This window comes from Syngnathus floridae, chromosome 5 (genome assembly GCF_059516105.1).
Source record: "Syngnathus floridae isolate MCC-2025c chromosome 5, RoL_Sflo_1.0, whole genome shotgun sequence".
NCBI classification, from domain to species: domain Eukaryota; kingdom Metazoa; phylum Chordata; class Actinopteri; order Syngnathiformes; family Syngnathidae; genus Syngnathus; species Syngnathus floridae.
This window is the reverse complement of record NC_142417.1, coordinates 1448578-1463126: the sequence shown is the minus strand read 5'-3', so window position 1 is coordinate 1463126 and position 14549 is coordinate 1448578. Positions and strand designations below refer to the sequence as shown.

At 46.5% G+C, this 14549-nt stretch overlaps 4 protein-coding genes across 10 annotated transcripts in view; 2 read left to right on the top strand and 2 right to left on the bottom strand.

Moving 5' to 3' along the window:
- Positions 1 to 117: 117 nt before the first annotated feature.
- lysmd3 (LysM, putative peptidoglycan-binding, domain containing 3) lies at positions 118 to 3447 on the top strand. Of its 3 annotated transcripts, none has more exons than XM_088376322.1 (3): positions 118 to 224; positions 866 to 1137; positions 1974 to 3447. In XM_088376322.1, exons 1-3 carry the CDS (start codon positions 212 to 214, stop codon positions 2646 to 2648), a joined length of 960 nt encoding a protein of 319 aa, XP_088232448.1. In that variant the 5' UTR covers positions 118 to 211; the 3' UTR covers positions 2649 to 3447. The 3 variants fall into 3 exon arrangements, with proteins under 3 accessions (XP_088232448.1, XP_088232450.1, XP_088232449.1); XM_088376324.1 differs by having other exon boundaries at positions 133 to 209; XM_088376323.1 differs by having other exon boundaries at positions 157 to 289.
- On the bottom strand, positions 3270 to 5049 carry polr3g (polymerase (RNA) III (DNA directed) polypeptide G). The gene is made up of 8 exons (XM_088376326.1): positions 4852 to 5049; positions 4660 to 4791; positions 4387 to 4516; positions 4208 to 4273; positions 4075 to 4131; positions 3911 to 3975; positions 3713 to 3826; positions 3270 to 3647 (listed from the first exon to the last, which is right to left on the bottom strand). Exons 2-8 carry the CDS (start codon positions 4768 to 4770, stop codon positions 3558 to 3560), a joined length of 633 nt encoding a protein of 210 aa, XP_088232452.1. The 5' UTR covers positions 4771 to 4791; positions 4852 to 5049; the 3' UTR covers positions 3270 to 3557.
- Positions 5050 to 5115: 66 nt separating this feature from the next.
- mblac2 (metallo-beta-lactamase domain containing 2) lies at positions 5116 to 7167 on the top strand. Its single transcript, XM_088376325.1, has 3 exons — positions 5116 to 5718; positions 6331 to 6545; positions 6655 to 7167. Exons 1-3 carry the CDS (start codon positions 5277 to 5279, stop codon positions 6826 to 6828), a joined length of 831 nt encoding a protein of 276 aa, XP_088232451.1. The 5' UTR covers positions 5116 to 5276; the 3' UTR covers positions 6829 to 7167.
- Positions 7168 to 7379: 212 nt separating this feature from the next.
- rtkna (rhotekin a) overlaps positions 7380 to 14549 on the bottom strand; it is a 33678-nt gene continuing 26508 nt past the window's right edge. For 3 of the 5 annotated variants that reach the window (XM_088376317.1, XM_088376319.1, XM_088376320.1), the window contains exons 2-11: positions 13022 to 13283; positions 12522 to 12575; positions 12255 to 12372; positions 11963 to 12187; positions 11675 to 11769; positions 11150 to 11256; positions 10841 to 10975; positions 10271 to 10436; positions 10027 to 10131; positions 7380 to 9225 (exon numbers count right to left, since the gene is read on the bottom strand). In XM_088376317.1, the coding sequence (XP_088232443.1) occupies positions 8576 to 9225; positions 10027 to 10131; positions 10271 to 10436; positions 10841 to 10975; positions 11150 to 11256; positions 11675 to 11769; positions 11963 to 12187; positions 12255 to 12372; positions 12522 to 12575; positions 13022 to 13283 (1917 nt within the window). In that variant the 3' untranslated portion in view covers positions 7380 to 8575. The remainder of the gene's footprint in view (positions 9226 to 10026; positions 10132 to 10270; positions 10437 to 10840; positions 10976 to 11149; positions 11257 to 11674; positions 11770 to 11962; positions 12188 to 12254; positions 12373 to 12521; positions 12576 to 13021; positions 13284 to 14549) is intronic. The other 2 variants (XM_088376318.1, XM_088376321.1) reach the window with 1 other exon arrangement.

The following is a 14549-nucleotide window of genomic DNA, read 5'->3' as shown; positions in this document are numbered from 1 at the left end:
AAATTAATTACAGCCGGGTTTAGACTATAGTGGGGGTACACATACAAAACATATTGTTTGCAAAGTAAATCTCGAATATATAGATATAGAATAAATAAAGAAAACCCTGAGACGCGTCTCTGACGCTATGAACGTCATGACGTCATGGTTTGTGTTGACGTGGCCGTGAGCGGCGGTAGCAGCGCAACAGTAGCTAGCATGTGTCGAAGGTATGCAAGGGAAAGGTGAGATTGAGGATTACCACTCGTAATCATGGATTTAACCGACTGATCGGTGTTCACGTATTCAGGTTAAAGTAATTGTTTACGTCCCTCAAATGCGCCACTATAAACTCGATTGCTGATCGATTAAATTGTGGTAACCTCGCAGCTTTGTCACGGTAGTAGACGCTTGTTAGCATTAGCTTAATCTCAATATGGTGTTTTAGTTTGCCTGAATTCTTGACATATGTGATCTTAAAGGTGTTTGCACCTTTATTGCAGGACTAACATTACAATCATTGTACATTATCTCATACAACCGCCGCATATTGAAGTTAAATAACTATAGTGATTAGCATTGGACATGTTGGTTTTATTGTACACATTGTGTGAATTGAAGCGACGATCTGTCATGTTTTTTTCAAATCCCACATGTCCTTGTTCGAACAAAAAGTTACGCAGTGTAATAAAACGTCCACGTCCTAGACACTCAGACAGATAATTACGCGTTACGTAAGAAGAAAGGCCCTTGAGATCGTACCTTTAAGCCTTTTCTCTTTGACGTGGCACATTATATAATTTCATTTATGTCATGTTGGAAATGCTTCGTAGTCGTACTGACTGAGGTGATAACGCTTAATTTATGCTTCCTTTCCCCATTGCAGTGAAAATGACTAGTCGAGGTCAGCACTATGGCTTCCAGTCGGCCACGGTGGTTCAACCCTCCAATGGAGGTCACGCCTACCTGTTCGGGACCACCGGTTCCGAGAATGAACAGTCCGAGGAGGATGGCGAGAGCTACGAGCTGCGGCCGCGTGGCAGGGAGAGGAATCGGAGGAGCACCTCCAAGGAGAGGATGGATGACATTGTCTACCTGACCAGAGACATCCAGGAGGGGGACACCCTGAACAGCATCGCCTTGCAATATCATTGCTCAGTAAGTTTGTGCTTACACTTGAATAAACATGCATTTACAAATCATTATTTGTGATTACATTGAAATATATACATCCCGAAAGTTCTGCCGTGACTGAAGTATCACCGACTTGTACGTACATTTTTTTTGTAGTTTGCTTTTTGAACTAAGCAAGTCATTCACATCTTTTAAGGTCAATTCCACTCTTTCGGAAACACACCTTTTCTTAACATTTGTTATGTCAAACTTTACATGAATAAATAGCTGTAAAATATACACAAGTGAGTGTGGACAGCTGTAAGGACGACGCATCTGAATTCAATTGTGCTGTTGAGTTAAGTAGTTGTCCAACGGCTATCCAGCAATCAGTTCACTAACACAATCCTTATTTATTTTTTGCAAGGTCTTAGTCTACCAAATCATAATAGATGATAACAATCTAGTTGGTCAAAGGACCATAATGTGTCATGTGGCATAAGAACGTGACTGTAGTCCGTGTGCGTGTTTGAATCGCTATCATGCAAGTGGTTCTAATTGGCTGACAGTTGTCACCATCTCGCGTGCCAACTCAATCTCACTTATCTGAACTGAGCAATGCTTAAAAAATCCAAACAGTGCACCTTGAGATGACATCATTGCGTCTAGGGTGCGTAACACGATGTGCTTCCCGCTTAACTACATACCACCTGCCTTATACAATCTCAACAGTACACCTCGAGCTGACATCTCAAAATGATCAAGTCATAGCTAATAAAGGCTTTTACTTCATGTGCCTTATTACTCATCGTTTTTGGAGCTGTTAGGGTTATTTTATTTTAACGAAGCAGATCTCACTGGAGCTCTTCTCTTACTTCCAGGTGGCCGATTTAAAGCGCTCAAACAACCTCCTGACCGAGCAAGACTTTTTCGCCCTGCGATCTGTGAAGATCCCCGTCAAGCGCTTCAGCATGCTGACGGAAACTCACAACACTGGACCCCACAAACCCGCCTCTCCTGCCGAATCCCGACGCCCGACCCAGATTTCGGCCGGCACCGCCCTCCATATCGAGTCCTCTACGGACTCTTCCTCCACGGACAGCGTGGAAGGCTTTCTCATGGAGAAGGACAAGGACATTGAGCAACTAGTGAAATCCACGGGGCCTTCCAGGAGCGGCCTCAACGAGGTTGTGTCCTCGTTGACGCTCCAGATGAAGCCGGGGAAAACCGAGTACAAACTGACGGCAAAAAAGGACCCTTATTACGGAGCCGACTGGGGCATGAGGTGGTGGACGGCGGTGGTCATCATGCTGGTGGTCGGCATCATCACGCCCGTTTTCTACCTACTGTACTATGAAGTTCTAATGAAAGCTGAAGCGGGCCACCACGAGAGCCCCGCAGATGTTCAAGGCCACGTGTTTTACACACACGACCACGATCACGTTCACCTAGATCGAAGTCACGCTGGAGCCGGAGCCTCGCAAAATGCTGGAGACGTGCCTCACCAAGCCCCGCAAGGACTCAAATTAAACAGCGCACCGCGCGCAAAGACATGACAAAAGTGATTTTCACTATGACAGTGCAATCTTGAGAGGGAAAGTCACTTTTATACGTTTCTTAATTTAACTGACCTGGATTTAAATGTTTCCATGCTGCTGCCTTGTCGTCTTTTCAAGTACCGACAACCATGTACATTTCCGCGACACTGATGAGTTTCGAAAACTTTGAATTTAGCATCGACACCCAATTTCAAACATTTCCCCAGCCTACAGTTTAGCCAATGGCCAGGCCTCCTTTTTGTTACCCTGACGACCAGGGGCTCGGTCTGAGCCTTGCAACAACATTGGCTTTTATGTGTGGGAGCAGATCCCAGAGTGGAGCAAAAAAAAGGAGTGCCTAGAGAGACCATGAAAGTATTTTCATTCACAAATGCAGATCTTCACCGCGTTTGTGAATGAACAGCTTCAATGAATTTTCCAATCGTACGTTTGTTCAATGCCGCATAATACATCAGTTGGCAAAAATGAGTGTGGGAAATTTGGATTTAATTTCAGGACTATTAAGCCAATTGTACACTAATAGTATTAAAAAATCTTAAATTACCTTTCTAGATGTCTTCACCTTTAGATGGCCTGAAGAGTACTGCGTTTAAAAAAAACAAAAAAACAAAACAGAAATTCCAAGTTGCACAAAGTTCCCACATTGAGGAAATGTTTTTATTTTTTGTTTCAAGCCCTTTTACTTCACCACTTGTGTAGATTATGGAAAAGCATTTTCTGTTGACAGTATGTGCCTTTCAACCTGTGTAAATGTGCTTACAGGCTGGAGAATAAAATAAATATATTTTCAAACATTGCCAGCGTGCATACACTTTGGCATTCCTTATTTACACGGCTCTTTAAATTATTATTTTTCCATAAATGTAAACAAAATTCTGGGATCCATAATGAAAAGTAAGGTAAGAGTCAATATGTTGCTTCACCATCCATATTGTCGTCACTGCCTGCGCCAAAGTCTTCGCCGTTGTCAAAATAGCTTTCGATGTAGTCATTGTCCTACAAAAGAAACAAATCTTCATTTCTTGTTTTCTGACCAGAAGGAACATTTTGAAATAACTTACCTCAACTTCTTCTTCTTCATATTCTTCTTCTTCAATGTCCTCATCATCTTCATTTTCTTTGTCCTTTGGTTTCTCCTCATCTGATTTGGCACCGTCATCTTTCTTTTCCAGCTCCTGATGTGGTGACAAAAGCAGTTAACACCAAGCAACTTGTCATTTTAACCCCCCAAAAAATAAAACACGAGAAAGACTACTCACATCCAATTTGGTCAAGACGTCTGCTGCAGCTTTGCTGGATATCTTCACGCTTTTCTTTTTAGCAACTGTTAAATTTAACCAAGCAAAAATTCTTTTTATATCCTGGCCAAGTTACTACCTTTTATTTGAACTAGTCATTTGTACTATAGTTTTAAAAAAACTACCTGTTTTCACCCTAGTTTTCTTCTGGGGCATCAATTCCTTTGGGAAGATATTCCAATCTTAACATGAAGCATACAAATTATCAACATATATTGTCTTACTCCTGCCATAGGATATTAAAAAAAATAAATAAACCTGGTGTCCATTCGTCGTCATTTATCAGTTTCTGCCTCAAGTACCTCTCAGTGTATTTCTCCACATCTATTTGGAGTAAACATAATAGGCTCAATTCTTGCCACATTATTCTTGTCTGCAGGCACATTTTTTCAGAGTTGGATCATGCCTCTTTGAAATCAGGTTTCAAAAGCACTCACCCGCCTTATTGGAATGAAACTTGATGTTGTGAGGCTTCCGCTGCATGGTTCCTCTCATCTCCTGTTTGAGAGCCAGCATGTAGTCCTCATCCTCTCCAACCTTCAGGGGGACTGGCTTGAAGTCTGTGGGCTACAAACAGAATGCAATTCTTTCCATTTTAATGTTGAAGTCCACAATAAGTCCAGGGAGATTTTGGTCAGATCAATTCCTAATGATACTTTAGTGAGACTCGAAAAGATGGAAGTGTGTGTGGACGTGTAGGGAAGACTTACTGGAAAGAGTGGATGGGGCCCCACCCTGGCTTCTGGCATGTTGCCCCTGCCAATGCCCAGTGCGTCAATGTTGAAGGTGAACGCAGCCACCCCACGACCCTTCCCCGCCATGGCTGTAAACCACCACTACACCTGCAACACACACATGCGTGACGTCATCATGCAACAAGAGCAAAAATGTTACATACTTACCAAAGGGGCGTTAAGTGTTGTCAGGATAGCCCACAAGTATAAGATCTTTAATTTTGCGATGTAGTTTGCGATACGCGTCCACTTTACGTTTGTACTTATACACTTTTAGTCATTAAATTGACAACCGTAAGCTTTGCTAACACAGTAGCTGCCGGCGTCCGCATGTGCTCCACGAGCTTTATAAGTCTCCTCCCCATTGCGTAGCGTTACGTTATTTTTCAGCCAATAGGCGCCGGCGTGATTCTTCTTCTCTTCCGCATCTTCGTCCAATCACAACGCTCTCGTCCTTCACGGGTGTGTCAGCGGCCGCGGCTTTCACGTCAATGAAAACATCATCTCACCTTTTCACTGAAGCTAGCAGCTTTCAAATCAAGGTGACAGCTCCATTGGTGCCTCATCCACGCGTGGAACGTGCGTGAATTGGGATGTCCGCGACCGACTGGTACGCTCACAAGTCGCTCGGAGACGGTCTCTACTGGATCCAGGAACGGTTCTTCCAGTCGCCGAACCGGGCTAACATATGGCTGATACGAGGCTCCCACCAGGACCTGGTGATCGACACGGGACTCGGGCTGAGGAGCCTTCCGGATTACATCGATACCATGGGGCTGCTGGGCAAGGACCCTCAGCGGAAGAACCCGCTGCTGGCCATCGTCACCCACGCCCACTTCGACCACTCGGGCGGCCTGCATCAGTTCCAACAGGTGGGCGTCCACAGCGCTGAGGTGGAGGCGCTGGTCAACGGGGACAACTACGAGACGGTCACCTGGCTCCGTGACCATGAGATCACTGAACTTCCCAGTCCCGGCTGGAGGGCCAGGCAATATAGAGTCAAGGCCGTGCAGCCCACGCACATCTTGCAAGAAGGTAAGAGTGGCTCTCGAGCAGGGGCTGGTGGATGCTATTTCTTCATCCTTTGGCACGACTGAGCTGGCTGGCGCCTCTTCCAGCAGATTTTGGACGAGGAACACGCTAAACTGGTTGCCAGTCAATTCGCAGCTGCCAATTCCATAATCCGATACATTCACTTCGACAACCACACCTTCACGTTCCCACGTCTTCAAAGTCAAAGTCTTCAAAAATCTGCCAAAAGTTTCCTTCATATCAACAATAAATGCACTGGCAACTAAGAAATATAATGGAGCCATTATTATGGTTCCTACCCTTTCTTTAAAAGCGTTGCGGTCGATGAAAATCCTATTACACGTCTAATAGATGCACTACGAGAGTACAGGAGTGTCTTCACTTCCTCTGGCAGACAATAAACAGCATTCATTCCGGTGAAGCCTTTGAGTACAGGTGCAAAGAGGCCAACCAAGATGGGTCATTTAGACCCACACACACACAGGCAGGTTCTGCTGTGTCAGAATACTGCAGTGCAGCTGGACTGATGTGTGTGTGTGCCAGGGGGGAGTTGGACATCTCACCTAGTGACTGAACCATATAGCAGAGAAACAATCAATTTGGTCTCCCGTGTAGGTGACGTCATCAACCTGGGGGACAGGCAGCTGACGGTACTTCACATGCCAGGCCACTCCCGGGGCAGCATCTGCCTCCACGACGGCGACAACAAGCTGCTGTTCAGCGGCGACGTGGTGTACGACGGTTCCATGATCGACTGGCTGCCCTACAGTCAGGTCGGCGATTACATCAGCAGCTGCGAGCGCCTCATAGGCCTAGTGGACAGCGAACAGGTAAGACATTCAAAATGCACTTTGGACATCTAATGAAAAAATAGCTCCACCACACCATGGACACTTCTCATGAAATGCTTTGAAAATTCCCAAAACGACAAACGAACAGGTGGATCAAGTCCTGCCGGGTCACTACAACACCTTCGGTGCCAAACGCCTCCACCGCATCGCCAGCTCGTACATCAGCAGAGCGGGAACGTGCAACGGGAAGCTGTACACTTGGGCCTGGAAGACAGCGTCCACCGTGGCGCTCGGGGTGACCCACCCGCGCCGCAGCTGCTGATTGGACGCACACATGCACAGAACATTCCTTCAATAATGGTTGCCAAACGTAGATGTTGCCATTGGATCACATGAATGAAGCGAAATGATGCTCTGATGATTTCAATATGTTTTGCCTGGGGTTAATATACAGTAACTTGTTGTATGTTTTTTTTTTTTTAATGTATGTATTGCACATGAGAAGTTTTAATAGCACAAGCACTGAGGTATTGAAGTAACGTCAAGATGGCCGTAGTACTTGTCTATGCATACAAGACACATCTGCTACCTCCCATGTTCGTAACAGTGCTTTATACTATTGAAGGTTCGGCTGACAATAAAGCCTCCGACCTGTACTTTCCTTTTTGACCCATTATTTCCATACTTTTCATCTCCCCCAGTCGCTGTCGATTCAGGGTTAACTCGTTTGTAGAGGTCTAATGAAGAAAGATTGGTTGAATTAAACCAACTGAGAAAAATGACATTTTAAAAATACATTTCAGATGTCAGACATTTTTGGGGGATAAAGCATTGCTAGTGGATAATACTCAATACCAACAAGAAAAATGAAACTAAATTGATAAACCATTTTATTCTTATTATTAATTTTCTATTCACACATTTCTCATGTCTCCTTTGATGGCGTACATGCAGAAACACAAAGGCTGCAAATCATCCACAACGATGGAACACAAAGATCGAGCAGGGAATCTTATTGGTGAATTTATACAAATTTAAGTACAGTAACAAATGCCACTTACAAGCATTTGACAATTTTCTTTTCAGTAAAAAGGGGAAAATGGATGTCTGAGCTGAACTGATAAAGTATGCTTCAATAAGAATCAATTTAGAACGTGGCTCTAATCCCCCTTCAGCAAATAAACAGATTTCCTCATTTGAACCATTTGAAGCAATCACAGTAATGACCAGTGCACTTGAATTAAATTCGATTGAACAGTTTATGATAATCCAATCATCTCAAATTGTTGACATATAATTGCCAATTAATGAATAAAGGATCAAAATAGCAACAATACAACCTGGTGGAGTGACAGCAGATCATACTTGTGTGTGAATATTCTTAAATAACGACAGATCACAGTATTTGCAAGGGCGTCCAGACTTTTTCTTCCAAGGGCCGCATGCGGGAAAAATCCAACATGCTAAAACCAATCCCACCGTGTCGGTGAACACGATTAAGCGATTCTAAATCGCCTTTATATATTACTGTATTGTATACACATTTGGATTACACGAGAAATCTGTGCTAAAATGACCTTTGACAGAGGGTAGAAAGTGGATTAGCTGCTGTACCTGAATTATCTTTATCCTTGTAGTGTTATAAATAAACATTTTGCGGACATGTGATTGGTGGAAAACAAGGAATGAGAGATGAATCAACTTCTTCTTCTGCTCTGCCACCAAGTTTAGAAAAAAAAGTGCAGTGGTGCCCTTCCCGAGGCAAACGTTAGTTTTAGTATATTGTTTGACGTGGGCCGAAAATGGCCCCCAGACCGTAGTTTGGACACCTTAGCTTTAAAGGCCTTCCACCACATGCTCACTTGCAATGAAAGCATACATACCGGACACCTTTGTTAGAAAAACACTTAATTTAGTCCCGACAAAACTGCGAGTGAATGAACGTGAGTCAAAAGTAGCTTCCAGTTTGAAACGGGGAAAGGTGGACAGGTGCTCCCAAGCAGCGTGAGCCCAAATGTCTCAAAGTAGCTCCCATTGATTGTCACGAGTCTCACTTCCTGGGCTTGAGGTCACACCTGACTTTGGAGCCAGTTGCGGGGGTCCAGTCTGGCCCTGAGGTTCCTGAGGCTGCGTCTGGCCGGCGAAGGCCGCGAGAAGGCGGCGCACTCGGACGTCTCTGGGCTGTGTCCGCCCTCGCTGTTACTGGAGCTGCTGCTGGAGGTGGAGCCGGACAGCGCCGTCTGCGCGCTGCGCTGGGACAGCGGCGAGCGGGACGAAGGGGGAGGCCGGCAGGTGTAGTGGAAGGCGCCCCCTCCTGCGTAGCCCCTCCCCCGTAGCGTGCTGAGCTTGGCATCCAGCGAGAGCGTGCGCGGCCGGTGGCGGGACGGGGACGACAGGGAGAAGCCCGGTGAGGGCTCGGGCCAGCCGTGGTGGCGGGAGCACGGGCTGGTGCTGCAGTGGCTGTCGCTGTCTGACGTCAGGCTGGCGTTGGAGGATAGCGGAGCCCGCGAGGGGCTGGCGGGGCTCCGGGTGAGGCGCTGGGAGTCCGCCGGGCGGGAGCTGCAAGGACGAGGGGGGCCGGCGCTTTTGGGGTGGTTCTCCTCAAAGAGGGACATCCAGGTGGGAGAGGTGCCCAGCTGGCTGCGCAGTGCCAACTCCTGCATCCTCCGGGCCAACATGTCCGACACGTTGCTGCCGAACTCGTCCGAAGACTCAATAACTGGAGAAGAGAGGCGAGGACGCCGTCATCGCTGGACTTATTTTTTTTACACCTTCTAAAAAAAGTTGACTTAAAGTGGACGACTTGCAACGAAAAATGAATTAATGTGACACTCCTGCTTTGGCTAGGAAGCATGTTGTGCTAATGGCTAATTCCATGGTGACTATTTCTTGTTATTTTTGTTGGTGGAGCCATCTAATTGATTAAATAAATAAAAAAATAAAATGTGTTGCTGCTTGTTAATGTAAAATAATAAAGGTCACTTGTATAGTCAAGCAGGGCCTGACTCACTTTCTTTTTTTTCCCCCTTCATTTATGTCCTATTTTTTCCATTCCTCTGCATTTTTAAAATGACAAAATGGCTCATTTGACATGATCACACAGGCTCCTCCTACTCCTGCTACGTCACCTGTCGTTGTAATAGGATGAGAGAAGTGCACGAATCTCGGCGGACACAGCATTGTCTTGCAGCAGAAGACCCTCACAGGAGGGAGCGGCAAGGGGGGCTGCCGGCAGTATTTAGGAACAGCCAAGAGGGGGCGACGTGGAGACAGAAAAGGATGGGGAAGTGGGTGGAGTTTGGCCAATGAAAACATGTTGGAGGGTCAAAAGAAAAAGGTCAAGGAGACAAAGGGAGTGAAGAGCACACGGGGTCAAAAGGAGCAGAGAAAATAGGACAGCGTGAGTCACAGTGTCAAGTCAGAGTGCGAAACAGAAAAGCAGATTGTTAAGTTGAAGAGATCAGACGCACTTCAGCAGACACGGCACTACTTCATGCGCGATTACATGCAAACGTCGTACCCATTTCGTGGTAAAGGGAGCCCTGCTTCGGCGTGACGGGGGTTGGTTTCCGTGGCGACGGCTGTTCAATTTTCATCAAGTCATCACAGCATTGCTTCCACTGACCTGTGTGGTGGAAATGGAGATTTTTTTGTTCTTGTTTTTTTCCACAAGGGCTTGCCCTTGAGAAGGACACCATGATTGTTACGGCACAGTCAAGAGGGGGCGGGGTTTAAAAAATGAAATAATCAGAGGACGTTCTCACTCATGTCGTAGAAGTGCTGCCAGAAGGCCTCCATCCACCTGTGCGTCTCCTCGCGACTGTCCGTGGTGAGAATGTGTGTGACGTCTTCGCCGCCGTACTGGTTGCTGATGCAAACGTTCTGAGCTTTGCCCTGAGCGTCCTTCTCTGACACGCGTATCCTCGTCTCCTGAAGGCATTGGGAGGAAAAAACAAACATGCACAAAATGACTCTCAATTTTCATTCAATTGCCCTTGAGGAATCCTTTTCCAGATGCATTTAACAGAGCCACTAGATGGCAGTGTTGCACCGTTAATTTCCCCCCTTCTGACAAAAGGTAAACTTTGTTATGGCTCAGCTGTATTCAAAGACAAGAAGCGTCTGGCATGAGTCACAATGGAAATTCTGAGATGCCCCGCCCCTCAGACATCCACGTCACACATGATTACTATATTTATCACAAATACAAGAACTGATGATGAGAGGGTCGGTATGAGTCATGAAGACTGTCAATAGTGTTGAAATGAATAACATATTTTTGGGGTCACGTATTGTAAAGCACATAAGGGACGATGTGATCTTTAGTTTCGGACCTTGCTGATGGCGATGGTGAAAGCCGGGTCCACGCCACCGTCCTGGACGTCTTCTTGTCGTTGGTAGCAGGAGAGGCTGGTTCCTTTCAAGACCGCGTAGACTTTGGTCCAACTGGGAGGGCCGCCACCCAACTGCTTTCATGACACAAAAAGGAACATGTTGACAGCACACAAAAGAAATAAGTAAATAAAAATCCTTGGCCAAGGCAAAAAGACCTGTTGACCTCAACGAGGGAGGTGAAGCTCGGACTGAACAGCCAAGAAAATTGAAAAGCCCACACAAAGGAGTACATTTTGCTTTCAACTTACCGACACTTTTAAAGGTCCGCTCATCATCTGCTGGGTCATACACTGAGGCTGGGCTGCAAGGCGGCAACACACGCTTCCATAGAGAGGCAGCCAGTACGAGCACTCTTCTACACATGGGCAGAAATGCACAGCGTTAAGTCCGCCCACAAACAATGCCGCCATTAGGACAAAACTGGAGGTGCAGAGGTGTAAAAGAGTGGCAGCTGCAAGTTCTGTGGCACCAATGAACATTTTACAGGACAGCTGAAGAGTAAAAACACCGGGCACCCTTGTTATCGCTTCAGCTTTACACCATAGTCACCTCTCTGGAGCAGCCTATATTGCTGCGACCTTGACTATGGCGGTCTGTCAGGGAGTATAGGAAGGACAGGGAGGGGAGGGGAGGGGGGAGTGATGCAGCAAAATGATGAAGAGTGCAGCCAGGAAGCCAAACAAAAGCTTGACAAAAAGAAGAAAGAAATGACAGATGGCCAATTTGGCAGAGAGGAAAAGGAGAATGTCAGACCGACGGAGGCGGACACTAACCGTTGCCCGAGATGGTGAGGTCGTGCGTTCGGAAATTGTCCTGGGCGTGTGACAGCGACAGGGTGGTATGAGCCAGCAGGTGGTACTTGGGGCCCCTGTGGACAGATGATTCTGACATTTATTCAACTTTTATTTATTTATTTTATTTTATTTTAATTTTCACCTAAGCATCTTAAACAATTCAACCATTCTTTCTTCCGTACACTGGTAGTGGAGTTAAGAATTTGTGATGGAAATGATTTGCAAACCGAACGGAAGCATTTTTTGTAGGTTTGCCGCCACACTTACGGTACGGAAGGAACGGGCAGCAGAAGAGGCGAGGCCCCTCCATTGCTCACTGGGCTGCAGGGCCCAGGCTCCATGGCCGCCCGCAGTTTCTTGCCGGCCGAGCGACCTAAGGAGGAGCTCAGCTTGCTGGCTAGCTTCCTGGGCGTGCTCCCCGCGGAGAAGTCGTCTTCCGAGCAGCAGCTGTACAGCTCGACACGCAGCTCGAAAGCAGGGCCGGCTTCACCGCTACGAGAGACAAGACCATCGATCAGCTTGATGTGTCGGCTTCCGGCTCCAGTTGAGGGAAACTCACAATACAATGGTGTTGTCGAAGCAAATGTCGGTGAGCGTGCGGTCCACTATCACCATGTCCGTGTCGAAGATGTCTCCTCCTAACTGCAGCAGGCAAAACACTGCACAGCGATGGAGCTCTGCAAAGGAGAAGAGCGCAGTTCATCAAGCACAATTAGTAGCATTTCTGTTATGGAAGCAGTTTTTCTCTGAAAGCCATCTTTCCATAACATGGCCCCTTAATGTGCATGCGTCATTGTGCAGCCATTGCGCAACGGCGGCTCCTCACCTCCTTTGTTCTTGAAGTACTCTGTGTCTTTCCACATGAGAGGTATACGCAGATCTGTCATGACAACAACACACAAGGATTAGACGACAAACACGGTCATCGCCGTGTTCTGAGATGAACTACAGCACACAACACGACCGTGTGCTCATGTAAGACATAAGTCACTCATTGGCTTAATCAACAGCTCGAAAGAATCTAAGCGTGTGTCCCCCCCCCCTTATTATTGCCGTGCTCCCTGCCGTGATTTATGTCACCATGAGACAAGCGGCGCTCTCCACTCGATAATCATTCGTTTGCTTTCCTCGCCGGCGATGTGATGGGCGGAGTGAGCGCGTCAGCATGCTCACCGCAGTCAATAAACGCCCAAGTATGCACTCGTGAGGAGTCGCTCAGGCGGAATCAAATTACACTACGCGTGATCAAGAATCTATCGTCCGTCCATCCAGGGTCTACTTCTCGGGCACCGTGATGCTTTATCAAACGTATCAACGGCAACTTGCCCGATATGGCCACTTTTCCTTTGCACGGCAGTCGGTCGTCCATGGACCCGGCGTCGGACGACCTCCGCGTGGCCTTCTGCATGACCTGCGCCTCCTTCATCTTCTGCAGCTCGGACATGTAGGCCATGATGCGGGTGCTGCACGTCTGCAGGCTCTTGGCCGCTTCCAAGGACTGGTCTCGCTGCGAGCAGGCGGCCAGCAGTTTGCAGGCCCCGTCGCGCATCCGGATCTCATGGTCGATTTTTTTCTGGATGTCGCTGTCCTACAGGGAAAGGGAAATAATGATATAATATAATATAATATAATATATAAAAAAATAAGTCTTTACTTCATATTTTTCTACATGCTATTAGCTATTAAACTAAGGGTTCAAATAAACTAATCAATCAACTAGGCAATCACTCTGCAAGTGTGTGTTGCTAGTAAAAACGGTGAGGCTGTTTGGCACTTAGCATGGAGCCTACCCCCCGTCGAGCAGCCACCTAGGTGCTAACGACAAAATGCCAACATGCACGTTGAAGAATGTCAAATCATCACCATGTCTCGAAATGTATAAAGTTGCACTCGAAGCAGGTTTGTAAATAGCACGCGACGACGGAGTACTAAAATCTACCGAATCTATAATTAAAGTAAATGAAATATTTAACAGACATACAAAATGCGTGTTGCTTTACCCACAGGCTGGTGTGTGTAACCATCGCTGCTAAATTCTTAACATGCGCAAAAACACAAACCCACCAGCTGCTTTCGCCTAGCCTCAAATGAAATAATTAATCCAAAATATCCTTTTATAATGAACCCTGGGAATAAATTACACAATATGGCTTCCTCCTACGATGACCAAATGGACTCAAATGCAAAATCTTTTAAAAGACGCAAGAAAATGTGACCTGGAGTGACCTTGAGATGCAGTTGAAAAGAAATGGAGGAAAATTTGAATGAAACAAATGTGAGTGCAGTTGTTAACTCAGCTGTCATTTTGCTGCCTGCCTTGTCTGCCTGCGTGCACACTTGTTTACTTCAACGCTACATTAGCAAGCGCACACAATTAATCTCTTGCTTTTTCTCTCTCTGCGTGCTTGCCCTCCCTTGACTCCAACATTTATCATCCCTCCTCATCCTCTCCATGCCTTCAAATGAATTTTTCATTCTTTTCATTTCAGCGTTTGCTACTTCCCCTGCTCATTTTCTTCTCCGTAGCTCATCAGTTCCACTTGAGCATCCTCAAAACACCTCCTCTCTACCTGCCAGTACGAATCCCCGCTTGTTGTTCAGTGACGGGCTGAGTGGGAGAGGGGCGAATGTTCTCGCTTAGACACGGTGAACTTTTAAATTGGCTTGCCGAGAGCAGCGCTGCATGACAGCGGACGCTTCCAAAAGAAGCAGTAAATCACAGAAAAAGATCAAAATATAGTCCCTGCATGCAGAGAGGCCAAACCACTAAACACTGTCATTGCAACGTGCAATCGAGTATCAGGGAGAAGATGAAAACTGCATGTGACCAAATGTAAACACAAGTCTCTACAAA